The following is a 17387-nucleotide window of genomic DNA, read 5'->3' on the forward strand; positions in this document are numbered from 1 at the left end:
CAATGTAGGTTCCCAAATAAATAAATAAATGAATAAGCAAATAAATAAACCCCGCTGATAAGGAACTGTTCAATACAAAAAATTTGCTCCTATAACTCCGAATTCTTGGGCCACTTTGATTTAACAAGAGCGCACTGTCCTTTGAACTGTTTTGCTGTGCATCTATCCTCCTCTGCCGTTTGATTCACTGTCAAAGTTGGCTTGCCCTCCATCGTGACCGTCCAATAGGATTTTTCTGTATCACTTATGTTTTTGTTTTGGATACTTTGTCTCCCGCCCTTCGGCAGAGTCTTCTCACTCTGAATTAGATTGTAGTGTTGCGCATATACACTACCGTCATAAGCCAATCAATTTCTGAAGCTCAGCAGCGGACAGTTTCCTCGTCTCCTTTTACAAATATGTGCAGAACTCCGTCAGACAGAAAACATTCTTAAAGTGTTTTAGTACTAGGGGATAGTAATTTGGCATTTATTTTTATTCTTTTGCTCAAGGTGTATTGACTAGTTCGTGCTTACGGATGACTTACGTTTTCTAGAACTTTCTGACCTTTTTTCCAATTATTGCATAGGAAAATGGTCCTATCTTACGTTGTTGCGACAAGTATTGTCTCTTTACATAATGCAGAAAGATTGACGCTGTCTGTATTCGTCTTAAGTGAGCTTTTCATGAAGATTTGAAGTGTAAGTTCTCGTGAGTCATCGCCAGAAAAGTACCGGAAGAAGTCAGCAAAATTTTTTTTGCAGGAATCCTGGCTGTATGAGAGAGGATATTTAAATAAGAAAATATAATTATGAGTTGTAACTTTCTGAACCTGCACAAGTGCAGTGGTATATGAGGAACGCTTAGTAGAGGACTGTGTAATAAATTTTACCACCTAGGTTCCTGTAGCATGCACCCAAATCTGTATTGCATGCCTTTTTATCGTGAATTCTTGCCACTGTGGCCGGGTATCTAATCCACGATGTCGCGCAGTTGGCATATTTCAGAAAAACGCACGAAGACGTTGAAATGTTATTGAAGTACTGACCGCCTGCGCAAGAGCTCAGGATATTTCTGCTCTATAAATTGTTAAAAGAAACTTTCCTACGTAGATATGTAACAGTGAGTGACCACAGCCCGTTGTCGAACTGAACGATGATGATCAGTTAGTATTATCAATGTTTGTGAGAATGATACGATAAGATTACACCTTTATCTCCAGAACAAGAAAATACCCGAGGGTCCTCGGCGACCAGCGAGAAGGTGTAGTAATGCCTGACATAGCGCCCATTCATTTCTCATTCACGTTCGAGTCATGCCACTGTCGAAGCAAATTACGCAACATTAGTGCCACAGAATTGTCAAGAGCAGGCGTAGAACGTGTAACTTTAATAATTGCTTTGCGAATGAGCGACGAAACAATTCTATAGCTGAGAACACGTGTCCCAACCACACCTGACACTTCGCGCCCTCTATCGTTGCTCTCCGTAAGCTATTTGTCAACCCAATAACTCTACCGGTAGAGGTCACCACGCGGCCACTGATACCACGCACCACCTACTGGGGCCTTCAAGGAGGTGTCATGCTCATCGGCTAAATTCGCCAAAAGGTGGCACCCCGCGGCTCGTGTTTTCTCAATTCCTACCAATATTCTCTGGGACATTTCCGTACGTATCAATCCGCAAATAGTGCCGTGAGGATCTACTATGAAGAAATGAAAAAAACGCTAGATATGTTTTTCTGCTTCAGCACTTTAGATGCACCCGTTGTCGTACAGAGGATCCTAGAGGAGGAGTCTAGAATAGGAGCCTTCATTTGTATGACGAGTGATGTAAGTGCATGACCATGCCGTCTTCGCAAACGCTTTCTTGATAAGGAATTGCGGATTTGTGCTTATATAAAGCATGGTCTGATTACGAGGCACGGTGTAGTTGCGTACTCCAGACTACTTTTCACGTCCTGTGAAGGTATTTTATACGAGTACACTTAGTGGACATGTCCATGCCGTCTGCTGTTAAAGTTCTGATTGGCTGGTCTAAGCTGCGCGTCCGCAGCAGCAAGGCGCCACAGCCAATCGGCACTTCAGCAGCAGACGAAATGGGCACGTCCTGGTGCACCCACGTGCGATACACGCGCGCTTTTGCATTGCGCCTCCATCGGAATGCGGCTGCTGCGGCCCGGATCGAACCCGTGACTTGGTGATCAGCAGCTCAACTCTGCAGCCTCTGAACTACCGCGTAGAGTAAGCCACTTTCCGAAAGTTCGTTATACAGACGAACTTTCGTCTGTATAACGTTTCTGGCGATGACTCACGAGAACTTACACTTCAAATGTTCATGAAAAGCTCACTCAATACGTCAGTACTCTCAATTGGCGACAATACTTCGCTGAGAAGCATTATAGGAGCATTGTTAACGTATTCCTAGAAAGTCGTATAAGAGCCATTAGAGGAATTCAAACTCAAACAAAAAAGAGGTAATGGGCAAGATGCATTACTGCATCGGTATGTGCCTGAGGGCTGACACGCATTCTCTTGAGAAAATCCTTGTCTAATCATATTTTAAACTGTGTACCAAGATGCAACTATACATAGTGGAAGAACTTGAACCGAGGTTGCCGATTTCGACTACCAGTGACAGTGCTCGGCATTATTGTTATGCTTTGAGCGTCCTTGTTTTTCTCGGCACTAGTCATCCCAGTATGAAGTTAAATTCTTAGCACGTATTTTTGGTAATGTCAGCTCAATTTCAGCTCTCTCCCATCACTGTCACTTTTAATAATCATGTAATGTTTTAATAGTCCCAAAGTACACGTTATATCCAAGATTTTTCTAATAAATTGGCGCAGTTATTCTTTTTGTAGGCGTGATAGAACGACCACTCTGTGAGCGTTATGCGTGATAGCCTGCCAGGACCACCGTAGCCAGCTTCAGGAACGCCGAATTTTTGTTATTCCCGATGAATATAATGCATTTGTTTTAAAGCAAGCGATGAAAAACAGTTTGGATAGTGTCCTTTCTATAGCTGTCGTTCCACTGGGAGGGGAAGTATGTTAAGTCTTTCTTTTTTTGCTTACAACACAGTAGCTATGAGACGTGTACTAATAATCTACAAAATCGTGCTCCAATCATTATGCAGGGTCAGGTCCGCCTGATCTTTACTTGCAAGCGTCACACAATTTATGCTATGCCCCCTACTAAACGATATGCATCGATGCTATGCAGACGACTTTGAACTTCCTCTTGAGCAGACACGGCAGCCTCCCTGGCTACACGGAGGCCTCCAGTGTGCCAGAGACCTTAAGGTATTCACCAAGTCGGTTAGAGCCATCGACTTATGCGAGAGGCTCGGGAATAGGAAGGCATATGTTTGCATACTACAAAGCGACGTCTTTTCAACGACGCATAATTTCTTCCTTACGAGCGCGCTGATACAAAAACAATTTCCAATATATCTGCTTTCATGCATAGTATTGCAGTTCAAGTACGGTTCTCGAGAAAAGGAGAAATCGACCTCAGCGCTATACAAACATGCAGGAGGCGTTTTGTTCTGCTAGCAGTTCTGTGCAGCGCTCTGAATAGTGGCCTTTGAGGGTGCGTGTCCGTTGAAAGGCATAGTCCCTAGGGTGCCTAGAGAAATTGACCTCTCCTTGCAAAGTTTTGTTACCCATCCAACAGGCTACAAGCCTGATTAAACATCTTCTCGAAGTATCCATGCTAATACTGCTGTATCGTAGCAGATGCAACTGTCTATTTAGTTCTTCGGACGGAATTTAAACGGAATACTTGGTTCCAAATCTGGCCGTCGACATTTATGTAAGCAGCAGCAGTGGAAGTAAGAATTTGGGGAGAACTGAAACACGAAAAGGGCGTTTCAAAATGTTTTGCTGTCGAATGTTTCAAACGTTCATGAAGTCGCTGACATAGTGAACTCATTGATAACATCCGGTGCTTACAGAACAAGATGACAGGCGCCGGGGCATTTCGGTTTGGCGTATCCACTGAAACAAACTTATCTAAAGAAAAGTTGCGGGGGCAGAAATTCTCCAGCGACGGAGAAAAGAACATTGATGTTCGAACTGCATAGAACATTGTCGTTCTACGTAGGCTGTGTACGCAGCCGACATACAGCCCATGCAAAACCTCCACGATGTCTCGCTGAAGTTTCTCCCTATTTGTGTGTGTATGCAGGAAGGCTTGTCTGCGTGCTTGTGCGTATGCGTGTTTACATGGTACATTTGATAGCATCTCACTTATTCAAGGTGGTTCGGTATACGCTCAGGGTCAGTGGCATCGCATCAGTGACAGTATATGCAGTCCTTCCTCGCATGAGCAAGACGAAGCCAATGCAAGTATACCACATACAGATAAAATACTCGCATTGCTACCATATACTAAAATTTTCAATACGTTTGAACTTCTCTCTGACGTACACTCATTTCCCGTACGAGAAACTGGAAGACGTATATCACGATATGGAGACGTATTGACCATAGGGAGCTGAAGAGACTTTCAAGAAAGGAAAAAAAAAACTTATTTGAAAAGATATGGTGAAATAGGCCTCAGGTAAAGAACCTTCTAGCTTATTAGTCTGCTCAACGGGAACATGTGAACGGAAAGACAGGCGGGTAAGGTGTTTGTTTAGAAGGGCATCACGATGAATTTGTGATCGGGTGAGCGCGTTGGCCGCAGAATCTGAGCCAATGTTGCTGAGGAATTCAAGCAGGAGCTAGAAGGCTTTCCTCGCTTATACAAGTGTCCGGTCAATAACCCAGTATGACGTCTTTCGGTATTATCTTGTTCACGACTAGCGCCTGCAAAATTCTGCCACTGGCAGTGGTATAGGGCGAGCGACTTGTATGTAGTCCCGGCAACTCGCGCAGATCCAAGGGGTGTGTCCGTGCATGGAATATCGTGCCTACGTCTTCATGAATGGTGTCGCCTATAGTCACAGGCTGTAGTGTCGTCGAACGGAATAAGGGCGCGAAGAAACAATGTGGACCGGACCGACGCGCTCAAGGAGCATCTGTCCTGTCCGCATCGTTTCTGCGTCATAATATTGATGACGTTAAAGAAATCCTCCAGAAATTTATGCCCAGGGTGCTTTGTGTTCAGAAAATAAACCTCTAGCGTGGCAACAAAAACATTCTCCTATAATGTGCTATTTCTCGTAAATACCACGACGACAGTGTCGTATCATCCGGTTCTGTGGCTATCATAATCGACAGAGGTGCCACCTGCCGGGAACTATCACCTTTATGTAGATGCCTCCCAATTATTAGATTCATAAAACCAAGTATCAAAACTATAATAGGTGAATTTCGGAGCCATATACAGTTGTGGGAGAGTTAAAAGCACATAAATTCGTGGGAATTGACTCCAGTTGCGATGGAAGAGGGCGTTCAATAGAAAACTTTCTCTTTTCATCTCATGCATGCTTATTAAATAAGAAGCCGACGCATTCGAAAAAAAACAACTAAGAAGCTTAAAGGAAACTAAAAAGGTTGTCACACGCGCTTTCTGCCCTTGCTGAATACATAAGTTGGTAGACTGGACGATCCGGCAGAGTTTATGGGCTAACATTCTGAATATATCTCACGTGGATCGCACTACACCGAACACCTCTTGAAGTTCAAAGAACGCGCAGAGCGACAGCCCCTAGAACGCAAACGTGCGCGAAACGAGGCGCACAAGCGACCACTTAGAGCCGCTGAAATTCCGGCATCTCTCAACTGTTTGCAACAAGTCCGAGTCAGGTGGCGATCCTATAACGTACGAGATGATTAGGCACCCTGAAACTCTAAAAACACTCATAAGCGTTTTCAATGTCATGTGGGCAGCTGGCTACATCGCATTGCCCTGGAAGGAAAGTATTATCACCCCCATACTTTAAAAAAAAGCAGGGGCCTATAATTACCCACTACTTATAGACCAATAGCATTGACAAGCTGTATTTGTAAAACGACTCGAAACAAAGAAAAAGGTAAACCGGCGCTTGATCTGTGTTCCGGAAAGCAACAAAATCCTAGACCCCCTATAATGGGGCTTCAGGGAAAGTGCGTCCACATTATACCACCATGTTCGCATTGAGTCACATATTAGAGATCTTTTTATACGAACACATTTCTTACTCTCAGTATTTCTCGACTTAGAGAAAGCTCACAATACGACATGGAGACATGGCATATCCGTTAATTTATCGTTTCTTTATTTCATCTATTAAGCACAAGTAATTTACCCTATGTGGCCCTTGGTGTCGCTGTTTGTTGGCTTCTTCTGATATGACTAATAAAAATTGGGCCCCTCGGTTAACCCACTTTCTTCTCGTTTATTACATGACGAGGGTCTCAAATCCGGCAACATTCATGCCTTCAGGCAGCATGTGTCGGTTGGTTGACCGGTTGCCTTCGCCCAACAAGATCACGTTCTCGTGACGCCTGCGGCAGAAAGGATGTTCCACATTCGCCGCCAAGGTCTGCTAGTGGTGGCGTTGGCTAACATTCCCAGGGTTCTACTATGAAAGATATACTTAAGAAAGTGAATGGGGAAACGGCGCCGCGGTAGCTTAATTGGTAGAGCATCGCACGCGAAATGCGAAAGTTGTGGGATCGTTCCCCATTTGCGGCAAGTTGTTTTTTCATCAACTTTCACTTCCATTAATGTATCGTTTCTTTATTTCATTTATTAAGCACAAGTAATTTCCCCTATGTTGTCCTTCGTGTCAGTGTTTGTTGGCGTCTCATGATGCAACTACATATATATATAAATATATATATATATGTGTGTGTGTGTGTGTGTGTGTGTGTGTGTGTGTGTCACAGTAACCTGTGTTGTCGTCGGCGTGGATTGTCGTAAAAGATGCAACTGCAACAAATGATATGGTCCCCGAATCACTACCGTTTTAAGTGTGAGTCGATATAACAGCACCCAAACTGCTCGGATAGCTATGCCAAAGCGTTCTTCGTGTCTTCGCTACGGCACTCGGAAGTTATCAATGTAGTCCTTTAGTTAGTGAATTCATTGCTTTTGGTGTATTGGCACATGATGTCCACCTGAACCTAAAGTTAATCTGCGTTACGTCTTCAGAGTAATTTTTGTAGGCGTTTTTTTTTTAAAAACAATGAATGTGTTTGAAATAAAAAAAAAACTGCACATATTGACCGTGAACACAACGCTTATTAAGGGCGCTTATTTCGCGTTGTCACCTTTACTGCGGCAGCATGAAAGCCCTTGCCGCGCGCGCAACGGTGACGTGTTCCTAAATGACTCAGCAATGCCCTGCTACGGGACCAGGCCTCAATACAGAGACGCAGCGCAATCACCAGTGAGGTGGGCACTATTTACTGTGGCAATGTTTTGAAAACGTTGCGGGTGTAGGTTTCAATGCCGAGGCATTCTGTTTCGTGGCATTGGCGAATAAAAATGTTGGACAACTCACCGTATGAAGGGCACAAGTACCAGATTAAGCGCACTGTGACTACTGCGGACAAACCATACCTCGTTATGACAGGCACCTGCAATGCATACTACTCTGACCAGGCTAAAACGAGACGTCAACGCTGCGTTCTTATCTATTACTTGATTTATTCCCGCATGTAAACGTTGAAAGAACGAAAAGTGAAAGCAATCATTTGTAAAAGAAGCAAGAAAGCAAGATATGCACCAGGAGCGTGATAGGTAATAATATCATACGTCCGTGATCTAAAGAATCGGGATCTATAAAAAAAAGATACGAGCTCATTGACGGCGAGCAGTATAGACACCGTGGTTACGTACAAATTATCGCACGTTAAAGAACCCCAGGTGTTCCGAATTATTCCGGAGTCACCCACTACGGCGTGCCTCGTAATCAGATCGTGCTTCTGGCACGTAAAACGCGATAATTTATTGTTTTTACGCATAAATGATGGAGCGACGTTACTTCTTTAGCGTTTATATTTCCCCCAGTGTATAGCTTGTGCACCGTTTCTCGCAGGCGTGTTCAGTGTCATTTGCTGCGCTGATCGCCTGCCGCGGATTCGCGCTTTCAACTCACTCGAACGATTCACCGCATTAATAGCGCTACGGTTTTGCTTTATTTCAGTCCCTTCCAGTCTCAAGTTCACCGCGGAGTATACAAATAAGAGAACGGCAAGCGTTTGCCAAATCACCTATCATTATAAAGGTATATGTTAGACACACATCCGCACTGTCGTTTCTTTTCAACATCGTGTAACCCATATCAACCCAACCCAACCCAACCTAACCCATAACCCAAATCATAATATGCGCAGTATGACGGATAATTGAATTTTTATGCAAGGCAGTGCATTGAAACGCGATTGGTTATTACAAAATTTTCCGATAAACATTTCTAGAACAGCGATTGTTTCTCTGAATGGCCCAACAATGTAACCCAATGGTGCTTTCGAAGATCGCAGGGTCATAAATAGGTAATGGAGACTTTCCATGAGACCACATGTGGAAGGACGGTAACCCTTTTCGATTCGTGTGCACTGTACTGGTGCATATTTCGCGTTGCACCCCAAGTTCGCTACGCGGGATGTGCTTGAATCGTGAACGCGCGTTCTTCGGTGCTTGAAGCCCTCTGTGTGTCCTTTACGATGTGCTCATCTTCTCTGGACGAGTTCGTCTTCGAGTAGAGGCAGGAAAGCCGTGCTCGAAAGATCCGTGCAACCATTTTGACATAGTTTAAAGCTGTCGTTGCGGGAGCTATGTGATTTCTTCAAGTGCCTAGATAAATCCCGCTTCATTACAGCTAGACAGCGCATTGGGAAGCGTAACGTTATACACAGTCTAGAGTGCCTTTCTTTCGCTACGCCCAGCATATTCCTTTTTTTTTTCTTTTAGAAATGTTCCTCGAGGCTTCACCTTTCTTTTGCATTGATATGGTATTCAGTCCGCTGTGATCGTTTTACTCAGATTGCGGTGCATAGAACACTAATATGCGGATATGGCTCAGTTGTTATTGCATTTCGTGTGGCTCAAACTACAGTGCAAATTTAAAATGATACATTGTGTTACTGGTTAAGGCAAAGAACTGGTCGATGCGTACAAATCAATGAAGCTCCTCGCTGGAAGCCTTTGGGCACCTCAGGCACGTCAAGAATCCTGTACGCTGGCCGGTCAGTCTGCAGACCCACTACGCCACGGAAACACTGTAAAAAGTAGTCGAAAGCCCTAGCTGTATTCAAAGATTATCGATCACAATTTATTACAAGCAGCATTCAAAATGTTTTAATGCAAGGTATCTCAATTATTGCCTGCAGTGCTTGTCACAAAGACAATATCATGCGAAATTTTAACTACGAATTTGAAGAAGCTAGAGCAGCTGGCATTAGCGCCAGCGTCAACCTTCTGCTACTGGGATCATGGGTACCATGTCCGGCTGGTCGCAATAAACCGGGGTGCCAATGCTCCATCCCCTGGACGGCTCCACATGCAAAGCGAGTTGAAAATAACTCGGGTTACTTACCTTGTAAGGAATGTGAACTTGGTGTTAACTAGACTACGAAATGCTTGAACTCGTGTGGAATCTATCATAGGCAAGAAAATGTAAAAGAAGTGACAGTGTAGCGACATTTTCATTACCATAACTCTAGTTACGACGTGCATCATTTGTTCGAAGGACAACGTGGTGCCTGTTCATCCTCAAATCGGATAACGACTGCATTTCTCACAGCTTTGGTTTCGTTCATTTGACTTGTTAAACTAAACAGCAGTGATTTACTTGACAGTCACGCTGTCGGGGTTACACTCCAACACATCGTGTCACATAAGTGCTGCCCCCCTAGCCGAGTACGGACACATTTAACCATTTACTCAGCTTTCCACCAATTACCGCTGGTTCAGTGTTCTCACGACACGTTTTCTACGTTCCGTAATAAAATAACGCAGATCCAACGCACATCTTGGAATCTACGTGAAGCGAAGCTTTGGTCTAGCGGCAATGAAATCTTTTGCCAATTTCAATCCTGCGTGCTTAGCGTAAACAGAACTGCCGTTTGCACATGTCATCTAGCACACCTGTGCTACGTTAAGTGACAACTCTAATAGTGCCGTGTATTTCTTCCTATATTATTTATTTTGAACGCACCGGCCGCTCCTTGGCAATTCCCCCATTTTAATTTTATGTGCCGTCGTATGAAAAGCAGCGTCTTCAACAGCACTCGGCAATCATCTGAAAGAGGTAGTTGGCGTTGGTAGAAGTACGCGTGCTCCTGTGGCCGAACGGTTAGGAGAGTAGGCTTAGAAAGGTAAGAAAGGTTTTGTTTAATAAAAGAATTCCGCTCTTAATGAGGTATATTTGTTTGCCATGAATATTTATGTATATTTTGCTTTATCGTTGTGTAATTCCGTAGAATAACGCATATAAGCTTACTAAGGATGGTAGTGCTGTCCTGCGGTCGAGCTGGTCAGCAGGACAGTATAGCAACGGTAGCACGACAGCAGCACCCACCAAGCCTGAAGCCACGGTCAGGAATGTCTGGTTAGGGTTAGCGAGGAAGGTTCGCATTAAAAGTTATCTTGGATTCGTGCATGAAAATGGGCATGTTGAGCTCATTTACTGTTCAGGATGTTTTGTTTCCAGTTGAAAAGCAATAAACGAACTCTCTTATAAAATAACAGCCATTTTTTTATCCGTAAAGCGGCTAACGTGACCGGCGATCGAATACAACAAGGAGCTTAACAAAAAAGAAAGAAGCTCATGCTATGTTGTTTTTCTTTCTTTGTATCCGGCTTTGGCCATTTCAATGTTTAGATTCCTGTATCTACGTTACAATGTAATCCGTGCTTCCTTAGTCTGTAATGTGACTGGGCTTTCTATTTACTTCAGTACACCTATGTGATTGAACTTTGTGTTGCTGTGTTTCTGCATTGACTTTCAGTTTTACTATGGCATTAGTGTACTTAAGTGACAGGACTTCGTGTTATTAGGATTTTGTTATTTTTATTACAATTTTTTTTAATTTCTATGTGAAAAGAAGTAGCCGGTGCCAATTAAAGGCGACGTCTCCTAAGTACCATATAATAAAAAGAAAGAGAGAAAGGAGGCTCATTTGCATACGTTACATTGAGCGCACCTATATATTCATGGAGAGGTACAACTCCGTGGCACATTTCCAGCAACAAAAGATATGTGTACGCTGCGAGCGCAAGCACACGCCCAAACACACACGCACAGGCACACAAACCACAAAAAACAAAAACAAAGCGTGCAAAAATGCGACCTTTGCGGATTCAGCAGCACGACGTTATGTCCAAGGCTCGTTGTATGATAACCCTTAAAAACGACAGTGAAGAGAGCTCGTCGAGGTTGCAGCAGCATGTAGGCGCAAGCAAAAACGCACCACTGAACCCTCTCGTACCGAAATGCGATCTTTACAAAAGTACCCGTGGATTCGAGAACGCCGTGCGGCTTTTCGTGATACACGCCGGAAGTTCGGCACGGCGCAGCCATCACGCGTGGCCGCTTTCAAAAAAAGTTTCTCGACAATGCAATCCGCGAGGGGCCAGCGCAGGCCTCCCCCGAATCGCTGTACCGAAGCAACTTCATCGGCCGCACAGGAGGAGTATCCTGTACGCTCGATCCCCTCGAAGCCGTTCGCTTTTTTTTTCTTCTTCTTCTTTTCCGGCTGCGCGGATCAAGAGCTCTCTGGAACTGATACTTTTCCTGTGAGCTCCCGAGATTGGCAGCCAAGCGTAGGTCGATAGTGTGTTTTTTTTTTTTTTTTTCATTTCCCGCATTACTGCACCACATCGGAACACACTCCGTCCGCATCCGTTCTACGGATGGGCTCTCGTAGGAGCTGCGCCGGCCACACACTGCTTCGCACCTGTCTTCATATCGGTTCGGTCTGGTTAACAAATTGTTCGTCTTTCGGATGGTTTCTTTTTCTCTCGCAGTAGTTCACTTGCTTGCAGCTTGCAGGTAAGCTCGGACTGGTCACAATTAACTCAAGTGCCGCAATGCTATGCATCTCATTGCTGCAAGCCGCCTGCCGTTTGCACGCGCTCAGGGAAGGTACAGTTTCAGGAGGTGTAGAGCAAAACAGGTTCGCTTATTACCTCGCTAGAATATATGAACTGGAACTCGGCTTGAGAGAAGCGTACGCCTCAAGCTAGAGCTTCTTTTGATGTAACGGCGTCGTTTAGTCATCTTGCTTTGTTTATCTTGGTTACTGTAGTGACAAATTAAGGTTTACGTATACGTAACATTATATTTCAAGCGAGAGACGAATTGTTGGTCGTGACGAACTGAAGTTATTATACTGAGTATAAAACGTGTGGCACATATATGTAAACCATTTATGTAAGGGACCTCTGCCTTGACGCTTTCGACATGCAAAACGTCCGTAGCCTGCTCTCAAAACGTACTTTAAATCATAATGAAATAAATGCGTCAGAATGTTAAACGCAGCAGAAACCTCTCCTCAAAGTGTTGTGAGGTGTTGCAAGCCATTTCGCAATGAATTCCTGAGGCAGCCATCTTCGTACGCTCTAACTGGATTGTCACCTGCTTGTGTAATGTCTTGAGAGACTGCTTGTTATTTTTGTGTGCTACATATTTTACCACAAGCGCTCTGCGAAATGCAATAACATTCACAACTAGCCGGCTCGCGCTCAATAAAGCAAATACGAAAAGCTGGCAAGACCGCTTACCTTGAGGTCTCGTCATATTTACCTTCTTGCACTGATTTTTGCAAAGAATTAATTGCGCGTAGCTTCTATATTGGAATGAAAACACACATTTTATGACCTAATGGCACAGGGAACCCTTTACGCGATCTTATTTTTTCTATGAAACGGCGTGTCAATTAACATGATGTCCAACTTTTTTATTCTTTTTATTTCAATTATATTTCCTGGTCTGAATATTACAATACCCTACAGAATGTTTGAGGGAACTAAAATTCTTTTTCAGTGCCTGCAACATAATATCAAAGAAGGCTGTACGTTTTTGAAAGAGTACATCACGTGTGGATTCACAACTTTTGAGCCCTTCTGGCGTCATCTAAAATCATACCTGTAATTTTGCTAAGAATTGTAAAATTATTTACTTCTTTTTGTATCATGCTTCTGGTAGGTTAAAACCGCCATTAGGAATACTGATGGACGAGTGGGTGTGTGAATTCTTGATTACTGTTACAACTGCATTATCAAACAGGATAGGAGCAGCGTTTGTGGAGTCTTTTTATTTTGTCCCGTTGTTTTGTAAGCTGGTATTGTCAATAACTATTGAGAAATGTAGAGTTTCTCCGGTGATGAAACTCTACTACATATTCCTTTACGATTTGGGCCAATGCCGAAGTTAGTGCAATGGGTAAACGGGGGTCTGATCTCTAAGGCAGTGCGACGTCGCATAGCGTCGTGAAGCTGTAACTGCTACAAAGAAACGATGTTAGTAACTGGTTTGGGCTGTCGCATTTACAATGAAATTGATGTTATACCACGTGATGGATTAACCAACCGGCTCAAGCAGCCTGCTTTCGCAAGGCAATGAGAATTGTGTAGTGGGCATACGCCGAAGTCATGGATGCGTTTGTGGCATGAATTTGGCTTCTACCAGCCCTGATGGCATGCTCGATATCAAATTTCTGTTGTGATTGTATTAAAAGCTGCTTTTCATGCGTGTTATCAAAAGAAAAATAATTCTGGAAGTTTACAATGCCGGCAAATGTCACTCACTGACTGAAGGAATTATGGGACCTTGCTGCCAAAAATCCCAATTCTAAGTGTCAATATGAGGAAAAGATGGCGCTGGGCAGGTCATGTAATGCGCAGGTTGGATAACCGCTCAACCACTAGGGTTGCAGAATGGGCACCAAGAGAAGGGAAGCGCAGTAGAAGACGGCAGAAGACTAGGTGGTGCGATGAAATCAGGAAATTTGCGGATGCTAGTTGGAATCGGTTGGCACAGGACAGGGGTAATTGGAGATCGCAGAGAGAGGCCTTCGTTCTGCAGTGGACATAAAATAGGTCGATGATGATTATGAAAATGATGATGATGATGATTATGACGGCCAAGAACCACGATTTGATTATGAGGCACACCATAGTAGGAACTCCAGATTAGTTTTGACCACCTGGGGATCTTTAACATGCGCCCAATGCACCGAGCACGAGCGTTTTAGAGCGCAGCTCCTAGCCGCCCGTTCCTGCGGCAAGCGTCGGCGGCGTAACCGAGTGAACGAGCACAGCAAAAGATGAAAGAGCGTACGCGGCGCGTGAGATGAAAGGAGTGAGCGAAAACGCCGTTATAAGAACGAAACCATTTTATAATGGCCACCCCGTAAGCCATTGCAGCATAGGGCAACGAAGGTCAACGTCAACAGTACTGCAGAAGAGTTGAGCACGAATCAGTGTTCGTTTTGGTATAAGTGCTCTTGTGATGAAAAGTGAGTGGTGGTAGGGACCCGCTGTGAACGTGTCTGTATTCTCTGTCTCTCTCAATCTCAGTCTGTCTATACTGTCTTATCTTTCTGCGTCCCCTACTCGCAGAGCAAGGTAGCAAACCGAATTTCCCCTTTCAGTTTACTTACCTGCCTTTCTATTTTCTAGTGCGTGTGTGTGTGTGTGTGTGTGTGTGTGTGTGTGTGTGTGTGTGTGTGTGTGTGTGTGTGTGTGTGTGTGTGTGTGTGTGTGTGTGTGTGTGTGTGTGTGTGTGTGTGTGTGTGTGTGTGTGTGTGTATTCCTGTATTTCTTGTTTTACATTTTCGAATATTCGCACGCTGTAAGTTGCACTTTGCACAGGCCTCTTATTTCTTCAATATGCAACCTGTACGACGATGGTTTGTTTCAGGCTGGCTTCTTGTTATTAGGTGTTAACCAGATGAACCAGTGGAGTCGTAAAAAGATTACACAGCATACCAGATAATGCAATGCACAAAAGATGCAACGATAAAGAGATACGAAGCCGTGAGGTAGCGTACGAGTTTTTATTGGCCAGTTGCGTGCACCTATAAAGTCACGTGCTACTCGGCGCCTGCGGTCGAAAGCACATTCTATATCAGCTGCCTTGGCCGTGAGTGGCACTCTGTAACACTACGCAGGACAAATCTTACAGGATTGCACCAGTCAAACAAAGTGGATGGAAGGGAAGCCGCATTGGTAGCCTACTCGGTTAAGAACACCGCACACGTAATGCGGAAGATGCGAGTTCAGCTCCCACGGGCGACCAGGTGCCTTTCGTACACTTTTTCTTTTTTCTTATTATGTTTACATTTCAGTTAAACATAACAGCTCATGTTTCCGATGCTTTCTTTAGCTTCATTCTCCGTTTTCTTAATACGGTTGTAACCAAATCATTGTAGACAGGTACAGTCGCGATCAATTTGAAGGTGACCGCTGGAGCGGCGATCAAAACTAGGAGCAGCGCCACGTTACGTCATCACCGTCGGTCCAGAGGGAAACATCAGATAGCTCCCCTCTCTCTCTTTTGGTGTTTCCTGAAAAGCTGTCAGTCCCGTCACCGTTCACGGCATAACCTGCGAATTCATTTCGATTGCGTTATGAGCTTTTGCACACAGGCGTTATTGTTAGTCAAGATAAGCATGAGGAGGCGACGCACACAGATCATTGCCATGAAAGGGAAAGAAACACAAAAATGTGGCGAGTTGGTCTTGGGGGAGATGGTTGCAGCCTGGAAGAGCATAATAGGGGAAGAAGGCAGCGCAATTTTTATCTTCGCAGTTCCGAAGTCGGCCGCTAAGCTGCTTGGAAGGCCCGCCGGTCGATGCTCGCGCGATCGCCTTGAAATTGATCGTGACTGTACGCTTGTGAAATGGTGACCGAAGTGATAAGGGCCGAGCTGTCGTATTTACCTGCAAGATGACGCAGCATTCTTAGTTCTTAGGGATGCATAAAATGATTCCATGTTTTACAGAAAAGCATTCAGCTGTGACTTCCTGGTGCAAGCGAAATCAATGATGTAATCTACATTTCGTTGCATCAGAGAACGAAGGTGTATGAGCGATGTTTAAAGGGCACTTTGCATATAATAATTATGTGAAATAAAGAAAGTGTTCTGGGGGATTTCACAAGCGCATGCACGGCGATTAAATTTAGAAAAAAAAACCTTTAGGCCTTGTTTTATTTTAGGCTTTTAGATAAATGCCTAGGCTACATTGCTAAAGTTTAAATTCTGGTGACTAGAAACTTTTGTGTCTTCCCCAGATAATGTCGATGCAGAAATTAATTTAAGCTCGGGGAAACGTGCTGCGTAAAAATAAAGGCAATATCTGCACTATAGAAAGTACGTATATTGGACACACACGTGTATCACATGTGGATTTCGTTTTTCAGGCACTCAGCACATACGAAAAGAAAAAGAAAGTCAAGCTGATCCCACGCAGTGTGGGAAGTGGTACTACGCGAAGCATTTTCCTGCTATTTGGATTACCCAGGATCGTTTGGGATTACGCAAAGTGTGTTACGGAGGGGACCAAGGCGGATGTGTAAGATGAAAGTGTGTGTATTTGACGCGAGCATGTGCGTGACGGCAACAACAAGACAACGGTAACGATTGTGCGACGCCTACGAGTCGAAACGAGTTCATGCGACATTGGCACTGGATGAGTGTAAGGCCGAGAAACACAGTGTGACGTCTTCAGCGACTAAGCGTTACACAGTCGTACTTACATATGGCTACGTCATGTGGTGTAAGTTACAAGGGCAATATTTTCACTGTGGCGATGTAACGGTAAAACGTGCTTGACCTGGGCCAGTCGTTAAGCCGGCACAACATCGCGCAGTTTTCTACGCAGCGTTAGCTGTTACGAGGGAAATACAAGAGAATGCGCGCCGATCCAGGAGGCTATGCAGTCTAAGGCACGCAGGCACGCAGCTCTTGCCTCAAAGCACGAGCTGCGCCGAAGAAATACCACTAGAAACTGGCAGAAACTGGAAATACCACTGGAAGCTATAGATGTACGCGCCATACGACTCAAATAACTTCTCGGCTTTGGCAAGAGAGGAGCATGCGTACGATCCTGGCCCAGTGGTGCGGAAGTTCCGAGTCCACTGTCGATCATGCATTCTCTTCTGTTAAAGAGGTCTGAGGTTTGGCGAATGGCAATGCCGGGAATATCTACCTACCTATACGTGTACCGTCTTTACGCAATGTGCCTGCAATTCAGGCAAAGAAGCCACCACATTAAAAAAAAAGAAAACGATCGGTCACTGTTTACGAAAGGGCTTCAATAAGATGCACATTCCAAACCGTTTATTGTGTAAGTGCTTTGCTTTACAAGCAAGCTCAGCAACTTGGGAATCTCTTAGCAAAAGCTGATCAACACTGTCTTTTTTGGGTTGAAGCGTATGAGATTAGTTGACGCGTTTGGCTTGTTGTGCGCCATCTGACTATATTTTCAAACTTTTCAAGCTTTCATGTTTTTGTAACTTGGCATTT

At 44.3% G+C, this 17387-nt stretch overlaps 1 protein-coding gene across 1 annotated transcript in view; it reads left to right on the forward strand.

The window, feature by feature from the left end:
- LOC142560696 (uncharacterized) overlaps window positions 1–16650 on the forward strand; it is a 259423-nt gene extending 242773 nt beyond the window's left edge. Inside the window, exon 5 of the mRNA XM_075672957.1 lies at window positions 16283–16650. Within this exon, the coding sequence (XP_075529072.1) occupies window positions 16283–16322 (40 nt within the window). The 3' untranslated portion in view covers window positions 16323–16650. The remainder of the gene's footprint in view (window positions 1–16282) is intronic.
- Window positions 16651–17387: the final 737 nt, after the last annotated feature.

This window comes from Dermacentor variabilis, chromosome 10 (assembly GCF_050947875.1).
Source record: "Dermacentor variabilis isolate Ectoservices chromosome 10, ASM5094787v1, whole genome shotgun sequence".
NCBI lineage: Eukaryota > Metazoa > Arthropoda > Arachnida > Ixodida > Ixodidae > Dermacentor > Dermacentor variabilis.